The 27,622-nt window shown below is 41.3% G+C and overlaps 1 protein-coding gene across 1 annotated transcript; it reads left to right on the top strand. All coding sequences in view use genetic code 11, as the record gives it.

Annotated features, from left to right (window-relative positions):
- Positions 1-310: 310 nt before the first annotated feature.
- Positions 311-27,606, top strand: EGR_03983 (Choline transporter-like protein 5-A; the record flags this gene model as incomplete). Its single annotated transcript, XM_024493232.1, has 24 exons — positions 311-335; positions 377-418; positions 1,929-1,980; positions 2,463-2,550; positions 2,659-2,781; positions 3,570-3,630; positions 8,906-9,002; positions 10,375-10,485; positions 12,041-12,153; positions 12,464-12,611; positions 13,256-13,357; positions 13,592-13,682; positions 13,714-13,883; positions 14,325-14,551; positions 15,949-16,071; positions 16,154-16,253; positions 16,382-16,601; positions 16,687-16,739; positions 19,639-20,035; positions 23,555-23,628; positions 25,162-25,232; positions 25,768-25,868; positions 26,749-26,833; positions 27,500-27,606. 24 exons carry the CDS (start codon positions 311-313, stop codon positions 27,604-27,606), a joined length of 2,781 nt encoding a protein of 926 aa, XP_024352331.1.
- Between the last annotated feature and the right edge of the window lie 16 nt (positions 27,607-27,622).

Raw genomic sequence — 27,622 nt, 5'->3', positions numbered from 1 at the left:
TACTATCACATGCTGACTATTCATATTCTTTAAGTGTCACACGTTACAATGGCTGGAAAATTGTGCCGCCTATTAGATTATTCACGATGCGTAAGTAATTGGACTTGTTTTGCTACAAATCCCTATAAATGAAGCCAAAAAATATTCTAATTTATCGTTTTTGAATTAAGTGGCTAGTTTACTTTCAGTATTTGATGATATCCTTCAAACATACTTATTGTTTAGTCCTACGACCAACGCATTCTTGATTCGTCGGTTGTGGCGATTCTTCAAGTTTCGAGTATTTGACCAAGTTGATCGGTTTTATTGCATGGGTCAGAAGCATTCCTCTCAAGGTAAGGTACATCTATCTAACTTTGGGAACTTTAAAAATTAGGAAATCGCGCAACCCAGTCCTCAGTCGAAGACGTTTCATCGGGTAAGCCATACTTTAATATATTCTTCACACTGTTCCGGGTTTGCTAGTGTGTTTTATTTGGTTCGGGCCGCTTCCCATTTCTAACCTGTTAATTTATTTTGCAAAATCACATAGTATTGTAGGAAGTGGCAATTGGCGCTCCCGTGGCGCTCAATGTTATGGCCCGTTTAATCCTTTATTTAACGTAAATTATGCATTACTTTGAAATGAATGTTAAGTGGCAGAGAAGGTATCTAAAATTACTTATTATTTACTTGACTACAACTGCAGTCCATGGTCTCTCCTCACTAAAACGCTGACTGCATATTTCACTCTCATCTGACGTTCTGTCTAGAAGGAAACAATCTAGCCCTGAGCACTTTCCTGATTGGTTCTGGCTTATTCTGGAAAAGAAACTTTTCTTGTTGAGTGGATGGTTTCTATGCATAACCAGTTGATCTTTAGCAAATAGACACTTGCATCTGATGTCTATCGCAAGCCTTGACACAAGAAAGGCGGATGTAATTTTTTAATGACGTGGTGCTTGCCTTAGAAGTTTGGAGTCGGTAGTGGATCGTGTGAGAGTATGTTCGTTTGCCTAGCTCTTTCTCATCACAAATTACCAGACTAATCGTCCCGAATCTTCAATACATTCTTTGGGGGCGGATTTGAGGAACAATAAATGGACCGTTTAGATTTTTTTGTCATTTGTTAACGGGTGGAATCTACTTGCATGGGATATTTTGCGACTTTTCTTTTCCAATCAATGAAGAGGTAAACTAGCTGTTTCATCCATCATGCGAATTCTGGAGTGGATTAGTCAGTAGCAATGGTTATCACTCCGCTCTTCCTGAACGTGATGCGTCTGTGAATTATTCATAACCAATGTAATTTTATGAAACGTTTCGGACGACACCCTTTGTCTTCAAGTCCTGTGCATCGGATTTCACGGTTTTTCCATGTAACTTTAAAGTTGAATGTAAATTCACAGAGCAGGCAGGCTTGAATTGTATCTGGTTCTCCTCGGCCTATTTGAAATTTTGAATTGACCAAAAAGTGGTGGAAAGCTCACCTGGAATACAAGTCCGTTAGGCTGAGGGGTATCTGTATATGCTCTATAACACATGGGTGTAAACAATCGCACGTATTTTACAAGTCCCTTTAGGCTATAAGAAATCATTACACCAAGAACTGCGCGTTCCTTTTTGGTCGTCTGATAATTTAAGTCCACTTTTAGTTTATTTTGACCTGATCTTTTTGTATATTTTTTACGCATCTGGTGAAATCACATAAGTATAGGAAGTGATGCCTCCTCGGTACTAATGTGGTCCTCATTCCTACATTAGTTGGTTTTACATTCTATTGACGGTACTAACTTGTAACCTATGTCTCTATTTTAGACCCTCGTCTTTTATCTGTCGAATGTAAATGCAGACTTATCTCCGGTCCTAACATCGCATAACTATCCGCAAAGCCCCGTTCTCTCTGTTATTCTATTTCCAATTATTATGCTTTTCTCTATTATTTTCAGCTCGCGGAGATCGAAAATCACATCAGGAAATCACACTTCCTGTCAAAAATCGGTGCGCCTCTTCACATATTTTTGAGCTCTTGAATTGATGATATTTTTCTTCATATACAATGATTTCAGGTCGTGTACGGACGCTCTTTGCTGCATCATCTTTATCGTTTGCATTCTCCTACTAGCATGTGTTGCTGGATTTAGTGAGTTGCCATTTAGCTGAATTCCTTTTCGTTTTGCAGTTTAGTTTAAGGATGCATTTGAATGAACTTCAGGTTATTTAATGGGGGACTTCAGAAGAGTCATTTTTCCCAAAGACTCACATGCCAAAATTTGTGGCGTGGATTATCCGTACGTTGTTTTTTCTTTTCGACCATTCATTGTATTTTCCAAATATTTGGCATTTGAACCTTCCACACCTTATCATTTCACATTTATTATTAACGGCTCACGGTAAATAACCTACTCATTCTTTGAATCTCAGCACCGGTAGTGCTTTATTATTTCGCGAAGCATTAGAGTGGTCAATTTTACTATTTTCAGTGAACAGAAATACCTATTCTTCTTCGATATGTTCTCATGTCTTTATCTACCAGAAGTGGTCATTCAGTATGGATGTCCCACTAAACAGGTTAGTTCCCTACCAACTGTCGTATCAGCTTTTGCAATCTTGTTGTTTATTACATTTGATCCCTTAAAATTAGACGTTTTTACTTGACTCTGTTTAACTTCTACGTAGGTATGCGTGAGTAGCTGTCCGAACTACACATGGAAAGCCTCAGAAGGAGATTCTTTTGAATCACGATCCAAAATGATCTGCGAGGGTGGAGTCTCCGGCAATTTTGAGGCTTACAAGTTAAAAGTTAGTTACTCTTTAATGGAGTCATTATGCTGTCGCTCAGTTGGCTTTTTCTATTATATTATGCGAATTCCTAGTGTCGCGTGGTCAGACCGACCACTCGGCTACGAACCTGTACTTGATGCAAGCGGTGCACACAATGTGATAGAACTAGTCGCCATTCACTTATCTGTCAACTGCTTAATCTGTGATGAGCGCCACTTTTATGCTTCTCCATTCATTCGCTTACAGGTTGTATTTGGGATCAGGATAGAAGGACGGTTCTTTTATCCAACCTTAAATTCTTTCACAGAAACGCCCATGTTGGCCACTATTGGCTATGGACTTCCGTAAAAGCCCGTATACGACGTGCTGGTTGTGGGACCAGCACTTCCCAATGGGAAGTCGAGTTAGGCATACAATTGTTGATTTAAAACCAACGTCGAAGGTGTTATTTTTTTGTGCTAATTTCTACCCATCAGATTACCGTAGAACTGCTGCCAGTTATGCGTTAATTGTCATTATCATCCTAATTACTTCAAATTCCACTAGTTTTTATATAAGCTAACAAATCAACAACTTTTTATGTTTAAAAATTAACATAGCGATCGAATCAGTAATGAATGCATCGAGGGAAACTACATCTAAGTGTTTTGCGAGTTCATCAATTGCTTTAAATGCTCTCACCTGTGGGGTACTAGCTAAGTGACTTACGATCTCTTGCCTCGATCTTCGATTCACCTACGTGTTACCAAGATGCTAAGGCGTGTTGACACTGAATACATCATCGAAATTCGCTTAATCTTTTTTAGTCAGTCAGTGATTTAATCCAGAGTGGAATCTGCGCTCCGGAAGTTTTGCCCACAGAAGCAAGTGAGTCTTACTGTCTGCGCCGTTACTTGTTCCAGCTTCATCACTTCCCTGCGTACTTTAGATCGCGCAACAATTTTGTCGTGAGTGCTTTTTGAAAAAAGTGGTTACATTGGTTAGATTTGGAAAGGCATCAATTGGGATAATCTGGAGCGTGCTTGGTTGTCTCGTGCAAATGCGAAGCTAGTCATGGCACTTGTTCAATGCATCAAGTTTTTGTAGATAGCCGAACATGGTACACAACTTTGGAGAACTTTTAGTATTTTGTTTAGACCAACAATAAATTTGGGTTGTATAGTCACGAAACGGAAGGGGTTTAGAGCCCTTGCTTAAACGGATTTAAGGCTGATCATTGCTAACTCCATTGCTTCCATGGTTGATTTAACGTGCGTGATGTATTTTATTCTGAATGCTAATTCAAAAAAGCGACAATGGAAGTAAATTGGTTGGTAGGAAAAGGAAATTACTAATTTAGAGGTCACAATAGGGCGATGTTTAATTGCCCTATGTTGGTCAGGCACTTTAAAGTCAACTTTTGTGGTCGCTCTGCGGTATCATACAACTAAGCAAAGCTGCTGTCGCTTATGCACAAACACAAGGTAAGGAAATACCAGGGTAAACACACTGTTTAGGTCCTGCAGGTTCGTCATGTGGCGTGCCTTTGCACGCGCACACTTCACTACCGAGGTGTTGTCGGCACTCCTTTATCTGTGGCGAGCAATGCCACTGAGCACAGACACCAGCTCTCCGCGTGGATTTTGACTTCATTTTTATGACGATGATGAATTTGAGCCTATTTACAGTGTCTCCGTTACTAAAATTCCTTACAAATGTGGTATATGATACTCTGATTTCCTTGCGCTTATGCGACAAATTTTATTGCAAGGCACTGAGCTAGATTGAAAAGTAGAAAATAACTAGTTATATTGGAACGGTAAAACATTTGTTCTGTGGTGGTCCGTCCACAGTCATTTTTAAATAAGGCGTTTAACGCCGAGGTGATTTTTTAGTCCTTGCGAATACTTTCCAATCATTTGAAGTTTTCCCTTTTTGAGGAGCCATTTAGAAGTTAAGAAATGGTCAAGTTTTGCGTCTCTAGTTAATCGTTAATCGGTTGCATTGACAACATCGTTTTGTGCAATGGCTCTCCTGTTGAGATGACGCTCCCACGGGTGTTTGGAGTGCCCTCTAGATTGGGACGTGGGCCTACATTACTATCAGGTATAGGGAGGTGTGTGAGCCCTCAGCCTCTCATTGGCATTGGTACAATAAAATAATTATCTCGTTTTATTTTTTAAGGTAAGACTTTATTCACTGAATGAATTGCCGCTCTCTTCGTAGTATGCTTAATTTCCATTGTGAATCGAAAACAGTCGGCGATTTTCACTAGAGTTCCATCGAAACGCTTCATATTGGTGTGTTCTGTAGTGACCCGGTTTGGTCCGGCGATGTGTTGCTCGATGGCTGAGTGCGAGGCATGGCTGATCTTCGACTTTTTCAATTGGCACCTTTATTAGACTATTGGTGGCATTATTATTATTTTCGAAAACATGAGCCTCATTGCAGAATATTCTTCAACAAATAACGAGGCGCTTGGCTGAATGATACATGATTGAAGGAGTTCCGTTGTGAGAGGCAATTTTATTCATCCACGTGGAGATACCTGAGCTTGAGACGAAGATTAATATTAGTACTTTTCTATTAATCTGTGCTTGCAATGGCAGCAGACTTTGGTATTATTACCAGCCAACTTGGTGCGACTTGGGCGAACAGCTTGATTGGTTCTGTCCCATTAGGCCACCCCTTTGAAGTTGGGCTGCATCACATAAGGGGTGAATCATTATATGTGGTCGCCTTGATGGGTCTACCATTGCAGCGTCTGGAGTTTTCCCGAAGTCATTAGCAATCCATAATAGTATGGAAGGAGAGCTTGAATGGAAGTACAAACAGCGGGCACTGAAAGTCTTTATCCGTTAGGCAAACAACAAATCACTGCATCATCCTCTTATTCTTTTGAACCTCTCCCTCTACTCTTCCCTCGGTCACACTCCTTGGACCACCGCTGTGTTTGATGCCTTAAAAACTACCTAAAAGCAGTTATTAACTTTTCATGGGTATGCGAAAACACTCAACCCCAACATCAGCTATGCACCTCGTCAGTTTCTTTGTGTTCAATGTTTTGCCCTCTGTGGGAGTCGCATCAGAAAATCTAAACGGTGCTCCACGCTAATCACGTTTTTCCTATGCCAATCATTGTTCTTAGGGGCAGTTATTCAAGGGCAGGCATTTGAGGAAGCATAATTTGAAGTAGCTCTATGGTGCTAATGGTATTGATAAGCTCCTCTTTGCCATTATGCACTCTGTTCATTATTGTCCAGCCGTCTACCTGGTTTTTGTTTAGCTACTGGGGGGATAGAGTAGTGTCATAAACTGGGTTGTCAATTTTTATGATTTAGTGTCATGTGTGTGAGTTCCCTGAAGCCTATTAAGGCCACTAACCATGTCAATGATTTCAGTGACACGTATTTATCGTAACAGGTTAGCCTTTATCTTGTAGTAGTTAGCAGTACTGTTAGAGTACATCATCTCCTGAGCGATAGCGTTTCTGGGATTACAGGCTTCCCGGTAAAGTGATATTCCAGGTTTGTGTAATTTGCAGCTTTGTAATGGTCATTTTCAGGTTTTTCAAGCTTAGTATTGCTTCAATTGTTTATTACTTTTAGAACACGAGATTGAGGTAGTTACCAAGAATAAATGTGGCTTTAGCTACCCTTCTGTAGTGGGTCCCCACGGATCCAAATATCACCAGCAAATGCCCCTTTTATGGAGCTAAGGTTTGCTAATCAACCAAAGAAATCAGGACGATTTTCCTTTGACGTGGTGCGCTTGCATTTTCTACGATTGCGGTGCCCCTAGTCAACTCTGAAGTCGTGACAGCTCATGAATTTATGGGGATCTATAAATACGTCTGGAAGGTCATGCTGCTAGGCCGGAGGCACAAACTATGGGGATTGAAGGATCTGCATGGATAAACATGCAGCTAAAGGACTATCACATTACTACAATGTATTGTATTTCTGGTGATTGGGTAGCTCGGAAAACGAATTCAAACGCAACTCTATGATTGAGAGCTTAAGTATGTGGGGGTTTACATCAATGAAGGGTGCACTGGATTTCTTTCATTGATGCAGTGCCATGACAAAAGTGCTCACTTCCTTTGCTTTGTGAAATTTTAGGCAATGTACTTTTTGCTAGTCTCCTCGACACCAAAACTGGGGAGATATGATGCGGTAGGATTTTCTTTAAATTAACTTCCTAGGGTTTTATATTCATTGGGTCGATTCTTTTGTGATCTCCAAATGTTAGCAATATTGTCTTAGTAGCGAATTATCTATATCACCACAATAATGTGTCACTGCACCTTTGACTAGTAGTGCTTATTTTGATAAAATTGTAGGTTTTTCTGCAGTCGTGGGTGTTGGGATATATTATTGTAAAAACCTTGGTGTCAGAACTTCTCTCAAATGTGTCTTTGTGCGGATTTTGAAAAAAAGGACCATTTTGCACCTTTATTGGGCGCCACAAATCAACTACGCAGTTTTGTTTTAACTGTTGAAGCGCTGCAAGCTTTGTTTACTGTTTAGCCATTTATTTTCAACTGTCCTATTTATTTAATTGGTGCCCGGTGAGGGAGTTCCTAGTCTCAGAACTTTTACTGCAGTGCTGTGACTCTTTCCTGAAGACTAAAGAATTCGTAATACTAAGGCAGAATATATTGTCTACGTACAGATGAACTGAGGGGTTACTAACATGGTCCACGGCCATGCTATCCAGCGGAACTAAAAATTCGGAGCTTTAAGTGCCCGCGAAATCAAAATCAAGAGTCAAGCAGATAAATAATTATATAACTCTCCTCTCCTTTTAAGCGTCGTCCCTGGCGCTCCCCATGGTCAACCTTCCGAGTCGCCCATAACAAAGTAGTCAGTGTCTTAGGAATAACATCCACGAATCAACTACGCCAGTCATAGAATTAGCGTGCAACTACGGTAATAACTGGCTACAACCCCACTGACCCCTTTTAACAATTCTACTGGATCTGCAGTTTCGTCCTGTTTGGGAACTGTATTTGGAAAGGGGGAATGTGCTGGCCATCACTTGTGTTCACCACCAGTTGTAAGGGACAGGACTTGAAATGGGTTCGTAAGGTCAAGGTTTCGCGTCTGTTTCTCCTTGCCGCTTTCTTTTAACCTCAGTGTTGCCCAGTCATATCTATTTGGGTTCTCTCCAGCTGATAGAGAGTTGGAGAAGGTATCGCGCATTTATTTCGTTGATGTTTTCATACGGGTCCTGTGGATGGTCCCATACCGAACTCTCCAGATGTTTTATGGCTAGCGTCGCCTCGCTTGCTAAAACCATTCCTGTAGAACACAAAACAGGGTAGTTGTCTAAGGTAGACATCATTTTCAACCCTTCTGTTAGGGGTGAACAGATTCTGCTATCTGCAGCACATGCCCTTCTGTCGCGTTAATATTTAGCATTCAATGATACAAATCGGGGTGGTTGTCGTTTAAGATCGGGCTCGCTTTCCGCTGCCGCCAATGTAGCGCCCCGAGGCTTCTCTGAAGTTGAAATAAGACAATACTTGAGTAGAATTTGTTTTTTACGACGTCCACAAGAGGGGCTACCGGAGGATATGCCACCGAGCGAAAGTACAATCGCCGTACCCTCCAGTGCCCACGAAACCAAAAAGAAGGGCTAAACACAATAAAATTATTACAACTAGTACCAAATATATGTTTATCTGCAGCAATCCTGTGGGCACCCACACTCCCTTACCTACGCTTAGTTTGGGATAAAGAGCTGCAGTATGTGTTCAGAACTGAAGTAGTGGAAATTGCTTTTGAAGGCTCAACTAAATTTCTAGAATGGAAAAGACCTAACCGCTGAACGAATCTTACCATATGAAATAAAAGATGAACGTTGTAAGGAAGGTTATCACGTGGCCTGTATTTTGACATTCTTAAAATTTATGCAACGATTAATTGTGGCACAAGTACAATTTCTATTAAAATTCCCAAGTATACTGTTAAGATGGCTAAACTAAATCGCCGATGTTATAATACCTGGTCAGTAGCTTATCCTTTATTCACCGACTGTGAGCTCTTGGAACCTCTGCATGAAAGGATTAACAATACAGTGTTTTTGGCGTTCACCTCGCAGACTGAAATGCATTCCCTACGAGACAGACTTTTTATTCTCGCATAACATTATTTTTTAGTGTTCAGGCGCTGTGTGCAGCTTGACATTGTGCCGGCAATTGATCAACTCAATCGGCGGACACTGGCTAATCCTGAGGCGGAGAGGCCGCTACTGAGGTGCATTCCTTTTTTTCGCAAATAATCAGAAACAAACGTCGTGCGACTTTTATGTCTAACCCTTCTCCCAGTTTAATGGTGTGTTCTTGTGGGAAAACGGTCTGTTTTGCAATTGAAATAACCGATTGCCTTTTTGTTCCACACGCAGAGACTCCCAAAATATCTACAAGTAAAACGTTGCTACTTTCGCCTTTGTTATTAGTTATTAGTTCTCTACTTAAATGGCATTGTTTTAATCAAATCTCTTTTTTGGAACACCTCTTCTGTTACTAATTTTAAAAGTGAAATGGGGTAAGAGGTGCAGGATTTGAATTGCACGATCAATGTCTAACAGCACAGTTGCACAGATTCTAGTTGATTTGTCACTTTTACAGCTCCTTATTAATTTGGCTACTTTCGTGCATTCAGTTTGCCTTCGGTAGTGCTTGGAGCTCGGACCGCTTTCACACAGGTGATTGAGGACATAGTACGATCGTGGAAGGTCATTTTGGTGTAAGTTTGATACATTTACTATTGTGCTATTTTTTGCCGTAAAGCTCCTAGATTATCCTCCACACATGAGCTCTTGCTATATCGAGTACATATACCATGCTAGCCGGGTGTAAGATCATCATCTATTAAGTTTTGGATTTTATCCATCAAGCCCAAGGGGACGTGCATAACGTTTGCTCTGCTCACCAGGCGGGATAGGTTTTAGTTTGATTCTTTGTGTTTTTAAAATTGGTGTTTTATTACTATTAATTTATGGCCAATAGGATGGCAAAAAAAGGCGTTTGTGTGTTTGTACCTGCCTAGGTATAAAAGTCATGTACTTGCTGTTTAGTGCCATGGTCTGGTGGAGGGAGATGATTCAACCCCTCCCACTTGAAAAGACTTAGCACTCGGCTGCTGCCCTTTAAAAGCCTTGTCTATAGCTTCTGATAAATAAAAGCATTTAATCAAGACGTTGAAACTTTTTCGAAAGCGCACCATTTAAGAGTGTTAATACGATAGTCGCTGTGGCAAGTTTTAGATCTTTTGGTTAAGTTTTTGACCTTGTCCGAACACTATTATGTCTTCTAGCAGATAATGCCTCGTATTTCAAACAAGGAAAATCGCTAAAATTTTGTCAGCTGGTGCGTGTTCGTCTACTGTACCGTCGATGGCAATTTGGTAGTCACCTTAACGATGTCCCGTTGGTGTTTCGAGTTTTCTTTGATCCATTAATTTCCCGGTGGAACCTACGGTCAAAAATATTCAGAAGTTACTCTTAAAGTGACTATTGATCAAACCGGCAGTGGTTAAGAAATTAAACAATAAGCCGAGACCCTTTAAAAGGGATTTTGACCGTCGAAATCCGGCATCTCATACTCAATGCTTATTCGCGCAACAGTTGTTGTGACCTGCCATGCATGTGTGGGAGATCCGACCCTGTTGAGCTCTCAACCCGAATAGCCATAAACATGGACTTCGGTGCGGAGCCTTGGCTTGTCAACAAGTCAAAGTAAGCTGGGATTGCAATAAGCGCGAGTTTCGAAACTTTCTATAATGTTTAGGGTCTGGGTGCAAAGTTGGAAACTTTTAGAACATTGAATCAGGGAAGTTTTAGGGGTTGTAGACAGTCCCAGCAGCAGTGTGTACTCCTACATAGATAAAAAACTTCCGCGATTAATTATGAAATAACTGTTAGTACTGCAAGTCAGATGTTAATTTGCATGCTCAACAAATCTAAATAGATGTTGTTTAAGAATTCATTGAAATACTGAATTTTACAATTGCAGAATGACTCATCTTGATGCCATCATTCAAATATGATTGGTACTCTTGACGATTTGTCAAAAACATTACGATGTTAGTGGAATAGGTCAAAGCCGATTTCTTTTCATCTTCATGGTCGGACTTGATGTCTCATTTGGGGTCTCACGTGTGCCAATTGGTTGATTTTCTTCCATAACAGCACTTCCCAAACTGCGTCTTGGGTCAAACTTTCGTTTATTAGTGGTTTTGATCTCCATTAGCCACTATATACTGACTTCTTTTTGAAATTAGAATTTTTGCACTAATAAAGTTTCCAAAATATACGAGTTAGGATATTATTGCAAATCGCAAAACTCTACTCACAAAATTGACGCTAAGGAACCTTCACAAGAATCCACGGAAGCAAAGTGGCATTGTCAACTACTTGTCACTTAGGCATCCTACCGTCTAGAATATGGGATACGGAGCATTTCCCAGACGTCGGTTATTCCTATTTGCTAGGGCTGACAACTCAAACGCCTCTCAGATCAATTTGTGGATTTAACTACGAACAATTAAACCAATCGCTTTGAAATTGCCCCAAAAACAGTGTTTATCATTTTTAATTTATGTGTTCTGAGGATATTGTGCTCAAACACAGTCGTTTTGCGATTTGTGCAAATGAATTCTCTATTTTTCGAAGGGTTTGATGGGAATTCCCACCCACAACAACTTCACTGACCCGATTTGGTTAGTTTTGAACAACTAATGTGTCGTCTTCTTGACAACGCAACAGTCCATGGCTGATCCTATGGCCTTGGCAAACGGAAATTAACTGGCGTCTAAGCAAAGCTCTGTATTGTATATTCCAGGCAGTGGGACGCCTAAGTGACAAATAGACTTTGTATGGTAGTTCAACCGGAACTGTAAAAGTCTTAATTTTGATTCTGTGGACCAAAGCGGTATTGCAGTATAAATCAGGGTGGCAGGCCTCATAACTCGCTGCTCGTACACAATAACTACTAGTTATTTTATGCGGAAGAATTTTTTTTATAGGCGAAGGAAATGCAATTTATTATCCCTTCCTGATTCTCTGATACCATCAAGTGGTCTCATGATTTGAGTCGGAACTGGCGTTTATTCATCGAAAAGAAATTCTGGTTCATCTGCCACATTTTAATTTATTGATGATGCATGCAGCTCAATCTTTTTTTCAATAGAGGAAGGGACAGTCTTTTTGCAGGCCTGAATCAATTAAGTGAATCCATCACAAATTCATTGAGAATACAATCAAATTAACTGAAATTTTCTGTTTCGTATAGATGTATTCTCCTGGCAGCAATAGCCTCCTTCCTGTGGATTTTTTTCATGAGGATGTGCACCTGCGCTATGGTCGTCTTCACCCTTGTTGCTTTCGTCAGCATTTTTGGTCTTGGTAGGCGAAGAATTTCAGTAATTTTTTTTGTCAATTCTTATTTAGCAAAGTATTGCGTTAGTGTGCTGCGCATTTGCGTTTGCTGAGTAAAGACGATCGCTGATATTTTCACGTACCGCTGCTGGTTTACAAGGGTACCACGGCATGACAAATTGATCAGAATGTAGTTACAAACCTAAATGTTGGGAAGGGGTTTTTAACATTGTTTGAAAACTACGCTCTGTAATTACGATTGTTAAAAACCGTTCACATTACAAACGGGCTTTTTACCAAGCGACCAAAAGTGCTTTGCAAATGTTATCATCAACAGGAGTAACAATGAGTTCCTTACTTCGGGCTCCTGAATGCAGAAGTCTTAGTTGTTCGAAGCTGCTTTCATCGGATGCTCCGATTGAGGATGTTAATACACTTCCAGGTATGATTATTGATATCCGTATCGTAGCTATCCATGCGACGCAGTGAGTGCTTTGTCGTTATGGTCATGTTTGTGAAAAGCAATCTTTGAGACTATTGTCGGACCAAGAGTGGCAATCCGCTGACCTGCTATCAACTCTAGTACGGGATGTCATCTTAATTCCCTATTCGACAAGTATAAGGGTGTTTTTAGATGGTGGGTAGAAAGTCCAACTTCCACTACGAAAATTCAAGACGGCTGGACACTAGAAGTACAAAAAAGTTCATTTCGCTCGTCTTTAAATAATCACAACTTTGACGAGACTACATCATTACTGAAACGCATTTTTGGTTAGCAATCCGCTGTTTCATCAACGTTACAACTGTTTGAAGCTGATAAAGTGCATTTGTGAGAAATACGTGACCCATGCAGAAGCATCAAGCATCTCTGCAAGCTCTTCAAAGCGAAGGAGCTGGACGATGACCTGTTCAAGTACCCGACCGTCGTTGGCGGTTTGTACTTGTCAACCGACTCAGACATCCGCTGTCGTCTGCTAAGCAGGATCGAGCAGGGTCTCTGTCATCCTAAAACATCAAGGAGTGTCAATGCTTGATCAATCTCAAACATGCCATCACTTCGGTTCAGTCTAAGGATGAGGACAGGTCTTGGGTTCATGCTGTACGGCAACTCATCCAATCCACTTCACAGAAACCTGGTCCGTCAAAATCTTGTCGATATCCCAACAATCAAAACTTATGCCGAGGACAAAATAGTCCTTTTACCTACTGGCGCTGAGGGTCCTGACATCCTGTGAGGTTCTCCTTCTCCAGAAATCACCTACGATCCCAATGCGACGCTGTTGGTTACAAAAATGGGCACTGTCAATCTTGCTTACCCAGCTCTAATTCAGGCACCTGAAAGCATGGAAAGCCAGTAAAAACAGGACGAGGAAAACTCGTAGACTACCCAGTGTGATGAACACTTTCTAAGATGACGCACCAGGCCGACGAAGGCACACCAGCGTCTGTCTCAATGACTACCCAGCGCGGCTACAACTGGACACCGCCTCGACAATCACTATTATATCGGAAGAAATGTGGCTTCAGTTTGGCAACTCACCGATCCAGCGGTACAGGTATAGGCGATGGCCAACTAAAACCCTCTAGATAAATGCAATGATGCGATCTCTTCACGGCAAATCATTGACTGGAACGTGCCGTATTACGAAGGATAGCCTCAACCTACCTGGCCTTGACTGGTTTGACAAGCTGGGTATAGACCAGGTGCTGATCAAACCCACCTGCAACCAGACGCGTTCAAGTGGGACACTCCTTGAGTAATCGGCAGCAATCGTCAAATACGTTACATCAGCTTTCTGTTTTATCTATGATATCCGGATTCTTCAAATAACCACAACCGAAGCTGAAGCGTCAACAATGTCTCTTAGCGCTTGATACGGACGATGTGCTTCGTCAGGAATAAGTAGCCACTTTGTTTACCCAGAGATGAGGTTAAATCACCATTCCATCGCTGTGAAATATTAGGCACCCCCGGAAACGGCCTGGTGACCAGTGATCGTGTTTTATTGCCTAAACCACTATATCCAAGTTCATTGCGTCAGTTTCATACTGACCATTCTGGGGTCAGCAGCATGAAGCTCATTGGCTGAAGTCTCGCTTATTGGCTGCACGTGGATGAGGATATCCTCAATCTCATCAGAGGCTTTCGACACTGCCAACGAGCGCTAAAGTCTCAGAAATTCTTACCGCTACCTTAGCCCCAGCCAGAAGAGTCTTATGGTTGTGACTACCCCGATCCAATCGATGACGTCTCATACCACGTTCTGCGTCACCAAGACGCTACAAGTACTGCGCCATATCTGTGGTTGTCGGTATGGAGTCGTGGAGACGTTAGCTATGGACAATGAAACGCGGTTCATGTCGCAGGAGTTCGTGACTTTTGCTGCCAGCATGCCGTGTTTTCTTCTAATGGGCAAGCGTAGCGGTTTGTTTACGTTAAAGTATGCACGACTGAAGTCACGAGGGAAGATAAGGCTGCCAATACCTTACAAAGGTTTCTGCCGGTACATCGGTTAACACCGAATGGCTCAGGAAACCGACAATCACAGCCGAAGGGCTAACGGTATACAGAGTTTGCTCGACCAAGGCAACGCTAGTCCCAAGGCCACGAAACGACCTCATAGAGCGTGTAGAAGAAGCCTTAACAAAGTTCAAAACGGGTTGTGAAATCTACGCCGTCGTTGTGGGGATTTTACCCAATTACGGAAGTCCCATCCGACATCTGGATGAGGCATCTTGGCCAATTGTGCCTGCGACTAACTGAGGAACCAGTGATACCCTACCGGTGGATGGACTTGGACACCTTCCAAATACCCCTTTTCCCTGTGCAATCTGGTTTGCAGAATACCGTTGGGGGAAAAGACCCGGATTGGTCCGTCCTGTGTATCAAGGTGACGGTCTACTAGCCGAAGCCCCGTAACGGAACAACTATATTTTGTTCCTAGGACTCGTCGCTACTGTTTTTTTCTTTCCGAGAGGTGTTTTGGGTGCCTACAACCCTAGGCAAACGTTACGGTTCGATTCTACAGAAGTAACCATGTTCGTGGTTAATTTTTTTGAACAGTCCAGAAGCCGCGTTCTTGCTTCATCTCTTGACTCTTGAGGTCTTGTATAAGCGTGCCTTAAATGAGTTGACACTAATGTTGTCGAGGTCAGTCATTTACTTTAATTATACTTAAGGCTGCAGAGTGAATCAGGCAGTCTGGCGCATCCGCACCCACCCATATCCCCCTATCGTTTAGACATATACGCCAGCCGCATAAACATCTGTGCCGAAGTCTTTGTCTATTAATTATCTGCTTGTTGGCCCATCCGTTGCGTTTTCAAATAAGGTTCTCTACATGGCTTGATCCTCAATATTAAAGTCGCCTGTTAGAAAAGTTCTTCCCAAATTGACGCCTAAGTATGCAGTGTTTCTTTCATCAGCCACACATTCGACAGATAACTACTTTTCGTAATATTTTGGGACGAAGTTAGCATTTAAAAATGGCATGGAATTCATTCCATTCTATCCATGGGTTTACCTAACAATATTTTCAAACTGCAGTTCAGTCGGCTGTTAGCTGCAGACCAAGTAGTTCGTTAAAAATGGTATTTATTGGTCTTCGTGATTTTGTATTTTTGCGCTGTCTTGGTCAGAAAAGAAACATGTCTATTCTGATAGTATTGGAATCACCGAATTCAATGTACCAGCGGAGGCATCTGTTTTTGCCCATGAGCACGCATTGGGACGGCTCCGCTTTTGGTATTTTTTCTTGCGTCACTGCAATGTCACTCCTTCAGATGCTCCTGGGTAACATTTCTTCATTGCCTGTCTTTTAGCAACGGGATTTTGTTTCTGGCGTTACGTGGAGACCAAAAAGGTTAACGCAAATTCACCGCCCCTCTTCCTCACCCTCGACATAACGGTCTACTTTTGCTATTCCACCACTTGGCTCATCCTAGGTGGGTCGTCTTTTTTTCACAAGTTATAGAGAACATCCTTAATGGGTTGTCTTTCCTTTGAAATTCGCTTCTTTATTAACAGGGATCATCTCCGGATTAATTCTCTTTCTCGTTCTGCTAATCATAATCTTCATCCGTGAGAAGATCGTTCTAGCCTATCGTGTTATCGGCGAGGCAAGCAAGTAAGCTTGGGTTTTCTCCCCTGCTCATGGTGCATGCGCTCTCTTCCTACATTGTAATCGAAAGTTCTCATTACAAAAATCCGTCTACTCAATTGTGTTGAGTCGCCACGTTTGTATTATCACTTCAGAGCGATAGGATACCTGCCGATGACGCTGTTCTGGCCCATAATTCCGTTCATTCTTATCTTCGGTACAATTGCGCTATGGATTTTTGTGGACCTTAACCTCCGCTCCATTGCAGTCAGTGAGGGTGTCAACTATGCTAATTCCACAGTTGGCCTGAGGTACAAAAGCCCTGAGGAGTGGACCGCTTGGGCCCTTAACGCTTCCATGAAGTGTGATCCCACCGTAAGCTGGTCGTTATCGACATTGAATTAAACCGCATTTGTCCTCATCATTCAATATACCCTGTTTTATCCTTGTAATCCTATAGGCAAACAACACAGAGGGTCAGATTTGCCTCTTCGTGAAGCACATTACAACAGCGTAAGTACTTGCTGTAATGCTAAAGTTATCATTAAGCCTCCTTCTTTGTTTCCATCAGTTCTAAGTCCTTATTTCCAAAAAAGTATTCAATTAGTTGCTTCATTCTGTTCCATTTGGAATTCCTAAGTAGTTTTCTCGTATCTCTTTAGAATTTTATGTCTACATAAATAACTTGGTTTTCTTTTTTTTAAAGAAAAATTTATTTGTTGGTAGCTTTTGTTATGGACTGGGACATTTTTAATACTTTTGCAACCAGCGTCACACATATGTGACTTCGATTTTGCTCATCTACGTTCGACGTCACCGGCATTCAGCACCTAGATATTGGATTGATTGAATGCAAAGTACTAAACTGGATGCGTGGTATTTCCAGTCCAAGGATGGTTGCGTTTAGCTTTTGAACGTTATAAAATTGACAATTTGTGCTAAATCGGGCCAAAAAATATTGGCCTCTGACGGCTGTTTTCCCTCTGAGATAGATCTTTACGACATAATTTTTAAACCACTTTGTCTGGGAATTATCTACTGAGGTTGGCTGACCATTGGTTGGTTGACCATTAAGTATAGACTGGTCGAGACTCCTCTATCCCTTAGGTGCAATTTTTGTTTCCCACTTTCCCATTTGGGTAGACGGGAATGCTTGCGACCCTAGTCATGTTTGGAACAGGCTGTTGCTCTTCTAACACTCAACCATTTAGTGCACACGGTGTGGCTAGACACCAGTAATCCTACCAAATTGTATAAAGCGATTAAAAATTGTTGGAATGGTAATTGCTTCAAAATACCCTACCGTTTCATGAGTATCAGGTGACAGGAAATTCCATATCTCTTTCCATATTGGCTGCCGCAATAGCTTTTTGTGACTTGTGGGAAGTTGTGAAACACACGTGATCGTGCGGGTGAATTACAAGACATAAAAGTCCAATCTACATTTCCATGCATCTTTCATACTGTAATTTGAGCTTTTGCGCTTTACGCATCGAGTTTAAGTCGGTTACTCAAGACTTCAGGGGCTTCTCGTAACTTCTGTTGTGCAGCATTTGAAGAAAGCGCGGCAGTAAAACATGTTGTTCAGGGGTAATTTAAAATGCCTGCTTGATTTTGGTGTTCAAAAGGCCTCCTCTTTTTGATCCTGCAGAACTGTTTCGCTACTGACATTAAAGTAGTTGTGGGCGAAGTTGTCGGGAATAGCTTTCAATGGTATCTAACCCGAGTCATGTTGCAACAATTGGTTTAGATCAACATCAATTGGTGGTGATAGGAGCTACTTGGTTAGCGGTTAGGTGTCATGCTATTATGCAGCGGTGATTAAGCTTCATACTGTCAGTTTGTTGTCCTCCTTACATACATTTCAAGTGCGCCATGATTTTTCAGTTATTGGCTGTCTGGCCGGCTGTCTGACTTGAGATGAAAAATGGGTTTTGTACTTTTATATTCCAAGTTATTTAGACGAACAAACATCACAGCTTATCTCCGGACGATCGACGTACGATCCACGCATTACTTCATCCGTCAGCCTAAGATGATCGTGCTTTCATGTTTGCTTTGTGTACGTGATGTGCTAGAGAAAAAATTGTTTACCACGAGTTGTTTACTTGCCTAAGGTCAGGTAGAAATTGTGGTTGTGGTCTGTTTACTCCATGCAACTAAGTTGTGGAAGAAAACCTCTTTTTTAGAAGTGAGCAAGATTGATCAATCGGGTTAAATAAAGTCTTGTTCTCACTTCCGAAAGGCAACTCCAGATCTCCCACCTTACAAAGTTGAGAAACTTTCTCAACTCAGGATTGGCTACGAGGGAAGGAGATATTGTCCCAGAGATGAATAACAGAAATGGTACCTGAGAAATAAAACTGAGATGTAGACGGAGGTGGCTTTGGCTAGATCTTGGTTGTTTGCTTCGACAGTCAATTTGTTTTATGGAGGTGAAATTTAGATTAGTAATGATTATCTGAATGGTTGGGATACTTTAAGGTACTTTCTTTAGTTGTTAGTTTTTTTGTGGTAAAAATCGAGCGACATTAGCCTTCCTACAGATTTTGACAGACTGCGTCGGCCTTAAGGTCATGAATGTGCAACATGTTTTGCTCCGGTCTGTCCCTCACGTAACTAATGATTGGGTCATTCGCAGGGTTAAGGTTGCCCGCCACAGCGAGAATTATTTCCTCGAACTGTAATTTTGTCGTTCTTCTTAACCGGCTACGCTGTTACTTTTGTTCTACAGTCGAAATGATTTCCCTCCTGTTATAACACAGGTGTATAACTCAATCGGAGCCTAGGATAAGTATGTCTGGAAGCCCTGTTCCATTGACAACTTTTACATTTCAGTACAGATAATTAACATGAATGTTATAAACTGGCTGAAATGGTTGAATATTCCATGTCAAATTGTGACAGAAGAAATTGTGGATGTTCTCCAGCCAAACTCGTTTACAGATGGGGAAAGGAGCTAGAGTGAGAGTAATGTCTTTGAATTACAAGTATTTTTTTCATTTTAACTATATTTCTTATCGGAAGGAAGTCTTCACCTGGCAGAGTGTGTTCAGGTTTAACCAGAACTTGTGCTTACGTAATGAAGTGTCATATTTTTAGGAGCGTAAACTGCATTGATATCATGAATTAGGCCCTGGATATCATATTTATCCACATATCTCCACACCTGCGTGATATTAGGAAAGTTATGGCATCAGGGAGACATGCTGCTTCCTCTTTTTAGCACCCACACTTTATGCGCAGGGCATTAGTAATGGGCAGACTCTTGGTGCTGATTACTACCCTCAGTATTGTCAAGGTATCATCCTTCTTAATGTCTGTGGTATTAGACTCTGGCTTGATTTTAATAGCTTATATGAGAGACTCACAATTGTAAATCCTCTGGCCTTTTTCACGTCAACTTTTTCAGGTATACACCCTGGCTACAGGTGTACAACTTCTTCATGTGCGTCTGGCTCATAAACTTCTTCATCGCCATGGATCAGATAACCCTAGCGGGTGCCTTCGCCACCTTCTACTTCAACTCTCAAAGCCAGCGCCGCCGTCATACCATAGTGGGCTGCTGCGGCCTTTGGCTACTGTTCGGCACATGTGTCAGCGCTCTAGTCTACAACACGGGCTCCCTGGCCCTCGGCTCCATTCTTATCACCATCTTCTGGTTTTTGCGTGCATGTCTTCTCCGTCTTGAGCGACGACTCAAAACTGCCAACAACGAGCTTGCACAATTCTTTCTCCGATGTTTCTGCTGCTGTTTATGGTGCCTAGAAAAATTCTTGCGTTTTCTCAATAAGAATGCATACATTATGGTGCGTTTTCGTTGATTTTTTTCTCAATTTTTGAATTAACGCTAGAACGGGCGTTCCGATTGTGTCCTTTTCATGAGAATTTCACATTTTTTACCCCCTAATTCTCTTCCATTGTGTTGACTGCATGCTGTCCTTTTCCTGCTGCCCTTGGTCGGCAGAAATTTCAATGATATCAGCTTTTCCTAGGTGTTTTTAATTTATGTGAGGTTTTGGTTAATTTGGCAGTTTTAACTAGAATGATTTTGAGTTTTTCTCTGTCGTAATCACTTTGGAAATCAGTTCTTAATGTTTTATCCCTAGAAGCCTGCGGAACTTCCAAATGTATCCATTTGTTCTGCTTGGGCGACTTTTGATTTTTGTTGAATTGTGCCTGGAATATCGACTGTAGATCGGTAATAAAAATAAGCCCTCCAAATTCTTCGTTTCATGAATTTTTGTTGCCTTTGCTGTCTGAAAGTGCTCTTCCATCTCCTCAACAAAAATGCCCACTTTTTTGTGCATTTCTTACTCGCTAATTTCAAATTTAGTTTGAATTTTGATGCTGCAGCTTCGCATTAGTTCTGTTCTTTGTCACTTTAATTGTCATTTTTTTCTCCAATATACCCTCACTTTCTATTTCGTGCCGCCCTTTGACTTATCCTTGTCCCCCTTAAAAGCTACGTGAATTAAGTGCGTTTTTTTGACGCTTTTGAGCACTTTATCTCAAAATAATTTCTTGAGATTTTCAGCTGTGTAGTTTCCGTTTCTGAGCCTTTGATAACGTTTTCAGGTGTGAATTTTTCTAGGAAGAGGCCTTTGAAACGTCCTATCTTGACAAAATTCTTTCTAAAGTCAGTTTTTTACTGGTTGGTATCCTTTTTACACTGGTGATCTAGTTTTTTTTTCTGCGCCACCCGAGGGCCTCATTTTCATGCGAGCGTAACGAAATTCGGGTACTTTCAAAAGCAATTTTTGCTGTTCTGATTTCATCCCCTCTGAGTGCTCTTTCACTATTTTCGATTGTAAAGTTTATAGCGTATTGGTAGCCTAATTCCCTCGGATATTACTACTTTTGTCTCCACAAACTCAACATTCTTGAAGAAGATACAAACCTTGTTTCATTGGATACTTTCCAGCACTGCTTCCATGATTTGCTTCGACGGCTGAGCGGTTCATCATTTGCCAGTGCTCCCTTTGGCCTCCAAGAAGTAGTTAATTACCATTTTGTCGTGCATCTCTGATGGTTTCTAGGTTACGCACGTGTCACCTGGTCCTTAATATACTATCTCTGTCTTGTTGCTGTCCTATCGCCTCACTCTCTAGTTAATAATTCTGTGCACTTACGACAATTTCTTCCGCTGTCCGTACGTTCTTCGTTTCTTTAATCAGGACACTCAATGGGCTAACATTGCAAGAATAATCTCATCTACGTCCCTTTGGACTCGGAATTCATCGGTCTAGTTTTGCACGAAGAACTTTGTAAAGATTTTGCTTTTATCAAAATTGTTCTTTAGTCTCCCACATTTTTCAGATGCTTTTAAACCCTCTGATTGCATCTGTTATCAGCTAAAATTGACCACAGTCTCAGCATTGAGACTTTCGCTACCAGCGTTACACATATGTGATGCCAAAGTTTCTCTTATCCGAGTCTGGGGTTCCCATTGCCGTGACGTGTTCTTTGTCAGCACAGAGCAGGTACCTGGCACCAAATAGTGATTCAGCTGCATTAGTTACGTTTAGAATAATAAAGTGGAGATGGGGTGCTCATAGTAATTACCTCTTAGTTTTTTTGTGGCAATTGAATTTGCTATTTTCGCTAGTATAGGTGTTGATGGCATATTGAAGTAATCGAATATCTGGTTTGCGTTGATAAAATTTCCTAAGGCACTCGCGACGAACGTGTTGATAATTTATTCGTACATTCGAGTGCTATAACATGGCATTGTAGAGATATTCTAAGCACTTACAGTGGGTAATGCGTAGTCATCATCCATTTCTCCCTAGGTAGCTAAAAGTGGCACGAATTTCCATTTCCTCACCATTGCTTTACGGCCACTTGAAAAGTTCGTCAGCGTCGAAATCGAAAAGCACCTATTGGTTCTGAGGTTCCAGGTCACGTGAATTCAAATTTTATCCTTTTGCTGAGGGCTATTTTAAAAAGGCCTTGGTATTTTCTTCGCTAGAGGTGCCTAAAAAATTTTCAGTGGCTGTTTTAGTGTCTTCAAACCGCATACAAAACTGCGCTTATAATGGCATTACTTTCGAATGATTTACTTTCGATTCTCCAGGTGCTTCTCTTTTCGTGGCTAAATTCGGAGCGTTTCCGCTCCCCTTCAGTTCTCCTCTCTGGCCAATATTACGTACAGGCAGATATTAAATATGCTCATAGTCACTGTAAGGGCAGGACCACTCAAAATACCATAAGTACTCAAAAATGAATTTGTCTTGTGTCTTCGGTAGTCCGCCGCCTGTCGCGTAAGCATGCGCCATATCCAGCCTACTCATAATCGCCTGTCAACAACGATGTTTGCATTGAAGTCTTTGTCTCCTGACTACTTTGTCTTGGACCCCGACGGGATCCCAGCTCAACCAGTTAAACACTAGTTTATGCCATTTATAATTAGCTGTATCGGGAGCTTAAAACAGCGCACAACGTAGTCGGTTTTGAAGTGATTCCTGACATTATTCAGTTAAATTATTTCGACACGATTCATAGATTGTCTATCGTATTTTTTGTCAAATGTCATTCCAGTGGTGTCTAGCACTCATTATTCTCAAATCTCTGGAAAGCGTTACATCTTATAGGGCCAATTTCAGCTTGATGATACTATGTTTTGAGTACTGATTTCAACTGTGGCACAATTTTGAAACTGGTTTCACCGAATGCTTTAAAGTTTAATAGAGAGCAGTTTTAGTGCTGGTGACAATTGCTTAAGAAGCGAACTGTCCCTTCGAAATAAATGTTGAATATTTCCCGTCTCATTCTATATCCTATCATGGCTTGACCTACCAGACAATGTGTTCTCTTCATTCTATGATTTTGAAGGATTTGGTGTTCTTATGGGCTTTTTACCGTCTCCTGTCAGGGTGTTACGCCAACCATCACGTTCTTCGCCTTCTCTATGTGCTATATACTCCTATGCTGGACGCCATTCATTGTGATTTTCCTGTCCAATTTCGTTGATCTCAGTGCCAGTAATCGATGGCTTTTTTGCTGAATTCAGGGTATTTTCCGACTTCTCTAGTCTTATTGTTAACTATTCAAGCATTCAAACGCCATGGTTATGCTCCATCCCCCATTTTATGGGTATTTCTTTCCTTGTGTATGGTCTTTTACTATCTCCCTTTCACTGCCATCATTGCGAGTGGTCTTCGTGGGTATAGGTCAAAAACTATTAGTGAATTTGACCATACACTTAATATGAAGGAATAAGGTTTGTTCAAAAGTTGCCCCCTTTGTCAATTCGTTGCCTTTTTTTGAGCCTATATCTTGCGTAGGCGGTTTGATTTTTATGACCTCATATTTTTCATCGGAACTAGATCGCAATCTACGGACATGGGTTCTGCCGCTCTGCGAGGGATGCATTCCAGCTCATTGTGCGAAATGTAGTCAGGTGGGTCATGAGTCTTGTTCGAGTTTTTGAAGGACCCTTGTTACAGGTTCATTTAATATGCAACATTTTCCAACAATTTTCTATCGGATGGCAAAATGACTGGTGTCTGAACACACCGCGTGCACTAAATGCCCGTTAGAAGAGCGACACATGACTAGGGTCGCGAACATTCCCACCTACCCAAGTGGGAAAGTGGGAAACAAAAATTGCATCTAAGGGATAGAGGAGTCTTGACCATTCTAGGCTTAATGCGAATACGGCAACCAAACTCCCTAGGTGATTTCCAGGCAAGACATTTGCTTTTCTCTAATTCATAAGGTAATTATTCCCTAAGCTTCGGACATTGCATTCTAACCCGAGCCTCCGTGAAGATCCTTATAAGCTGTCGTGGGGATTACAACTTTTCAATGACAACGAATTCCAACCATAGCATTGGGAGAACTTTTTTGCTTTGCTTTGTTTCGGTCAGTTTACACTTTGGCATAGACGTTCTCAGATGAGATTAACTGGAAGTATGCTTTTTAGTTATTTTTATTGCAGTCAGAACAGTTATCTTTAAAATGAGGGTTTATATTGCTCTACGACTCCATGAAAACGTAGGAGCCATTACTAAAGTGCGGAAACAGAGGTTCACGACTTGTAATCCACACTGCTATCGGAGTGAAGGTGGTGATGAGACCACTGGTCATTGAAATTGAGGTGTGCGCTCTGACAATTGATAGAGTCGTGTGCATGGTACCAACACGTCACCTCTTCGAAAAGATTGATTCGTTTAAAAACTTTAAGAGCAAAATAACAGAACTTTCACTGCTAAGTGAACGAGTGCAAATCTTTACTGAATGGTGGAGTCAAGTATTTACTACGTATTGTTAGGACCTGCAAATAAAAAACCACATCACTAAATGATGTCAGGGATGGAATAGCTGAAACCAGGCTTCTACGACAACGAAATATGGTAAATGCGTCGGAGAATAAATTTGTTTATCTACTTTCCATTCTCTACCACTTTGTTTTAAATGTTTAGTATTTCTGGGGCGTCAAATACATCAAGTCCGTCCCTAGTTTGTTCGTTTTGTCAGTTCTCTTAAACCTACTCCTGGCTCATCCACACTACCCACCAAACTTGTCTTAGTTCAAGCTTCTCACGTGGCTAGCTCGTTTTAACGATTAAATTGCTTCCTAGATTGGCGAATTTCGCAACCTCTTTCTAGCTGCACTCACCTTAGCTACATAATTCATTTAGCTGCATTTTTAGCCGTGTTTTGTTGCACTAGTTTTCTGAAAGGCGACGTCATTGTTTATCACGTCTAGGTTTCACAAACACTTTTAGAAGCACCCTGGAAACTCGTTACCTGCCAACACTAGGGAAGGTGCTCAAATCACACGCTGGCAGCAAATTGAGAATCGGTAAACCGAAGTGTTGGGAGGATGTCAATTTCAATTTGGAACCTGCTTACAACTTTAAAAGTTGACTTGCGCAGACTTTAATTAATTCTTTCTCTGCTAATCCAGTCGTTTTTCTTGCCTTTTTAGAGTCTTCCTTGTTGAAAAGATAACTGACTATATCCTGGTCGTGGGAAAACTGGCTGTTAGTGCAGCTGCATGTACGTTAACAGTCATTTTTTTTATTTTGTATTATTTCCCACCTGGAAAGTTCGTGGTGCAATGCTACATAGGAATGTGTGATCTCTCTGCTATAATCATCGTCAACTAGTTCTCCAGTAATCTCACCTCTGCCCCAAGCATATGATTCGAGCTTTTCTGCTTTACGAGTCAAGTTTAACCCGATTCCCAGTAACGATTGCCATCTTTTCCTCTCATGATCAGATACAAAGTAGAATTAACAGTTGTAAGATAAGATTGAGACAGAAAAGTAGGTGGTTGGAAGTAGAGGTGGGCTGTTTACTTTGACGGGCAGTGTTTTATGGTACGCTGAGAAACAATTGGATGATGGATTGCGCTGGTACCTCTTTCAACGGGTAACATATTTTAGGAGGTTTCCTGCAGTTATTTAGCTTTTCCTGTTAAAATCGATTGTACTTATTTGGTGATTTTATACTCCCAGAGGTCTCAATATTCATTGATATAGACTTTGGAATTCTTTCTTTACCTAATTTTGCATTGTTCCTTGTCTCCTAGCTTGCCTTGCCTATTTTTACCTGGGCGGAGTCATCCCTGATAAACTGAACCTTGTGCCAGAGCAAAATCTCCAACTGAATTACATATTCGTGCCTATTTTGGTGAGTTGAGGCATCTCTCCCCCTTTGTATGCTAAGCTGAATTTAAAAAACTGACTAACTGGTGATAGCACGGCAAATTAGTAGTAACTTTTGTACAGAAAATGAGCTATCATGGTACTTGATGCTTACGGTGGGACGAGCTAGACTGCAAATTCTCTTGATATGACCTCTCATATGCCTTCTACTCATGGTTTTTTCCTTGAGATCGGGGTTAATGTTAACTCCATTTCGTCGTTTGGCAAACACATTCTAACTCAATTTTTGTCATTTATACTTACTCATTCTGGTTTACGCCCAGGACGAGCCGTATTCGAGGATTGCTTTCAAATTCAAAACGCAGCCTATAGGTACTGGCATTATTTTGGGATTCAATTTCACATTTTATTTGGATTTTGCAGTATTAAAGCTTGGAAGAATACCTTTCAACTTACATCTTAGGCTTAAATTTCACAGAAAAACTAAGCAGAATAGGATATTTGAGGAATTCTAGACCACACATATTCATACTTTGTTCCGGTAACGCTCTCTCTACTCTCGTGCTTGCTCTATTTTATTCAGTTTACCCGTTAATAACCTTTGATCTGCCCAGTTGTGCATTGCTGCGATTCTTCCCCGCATTTGTAATAAATCCAAGCAGTTTGAAAGGCGGACCTGGGAGATAATTTGCATGACCTGAAGGCGGCACGGCGGTGCAGACTAAAATCTGCGAAGACTGAAGTGTCTGGGCAGTTAAAAACAGTTAAGCAAAATGCCACATCACTACAATTGTGTCAAAAAAAGTGATACAAGCATCGCTCCTTTGTAGATACGTTACATATTTTTATATATTTCCTTATCATTGCCGTGTTGTCATTAATCCCCATGGCTTTTCACCCTCTAGGTCATCGCCATCGCTTCATATCTCGTTGCTAAGGCATTTTTCTCGGTGTACGAGATGGGTGTGGATACCATCTTTATTTGTGTTTGTAAGTCTTCCTTTTCATTCCTTCATTGCTTTTCAAGCACTTAAAGAGGGAGCGCGTCCCATTCTGCACAATTCTACTTCCCATGCATGTTCCCCTGACTGTTGATGATTTGCATTAGTGACGCTGCAGCATCAACACGCACAGACATTGGCGTCTCTTGATTTGGCGTTTTTTAGCACAGTTTTCGGGGCTGCGAATGCCTTTTGACGTTCACACTTCATTCCTTACAATTACGTGCTCTGCTCTCTAAACAATGCAGCCAGCGTCGAGAGATGTTTTGATGAGTGTCATTTGGGCGTCGATTATGAATCTTGAAAATGAAGCGCAGCACGTGGGATGTCTGAGTTGAGACTAGATCATGATGAGTCGACTAGTTCTATGCAAGTTTTTGATTATGGTTGGCACTCCTTATTACTCATCTGTGTGGCCTTTCAAATCCAGACTTTGAACTCCTGTTTAATATCGCTTTTCGTGAATTAGACAACCTCTAGGCCTCTTCAGTGCTCTCACAGTGTTACTCCTACAGACGTTTTAGGGCCTATGAGCATAGAAGTAGCTTTATTATTGGCGCATGAAAGGGCAGGGCAGATGTGAATGTATTGCGCATGCAATTCAAAAACATCCATTTCATTATTTAACGGACAATGTTTGATGGCTGAACTGTAGGCGAAGATCTGGAACGCAACGATGGAACCGCGGAGAAGCCCTACTTTATGAACAAATCGACGATGAAGATGCTGAAGAAACCTGACGCTGAAACTAGTCTCTCTTAATTACAGTGCCTTTTCC

The sequence above is a fragment of the Echinococcus granulosus genome (genome assembly GCF_000524195.1).
Source record: "Echinococcus granulosus chromosome Unknown EG_S00023, whole genome shotgun sequence".
NCBI lineage: Eukaryota > Metazoa > Platyhelminthes > Cestoda > Cyclophyllidea > Taeniidae > Echinococcus > Echinococcus granulosus.
Note: the sequence above shows the minus strand (reverse complement) of the source record. Positions and strands in the feature narration are given on the sequence as shown.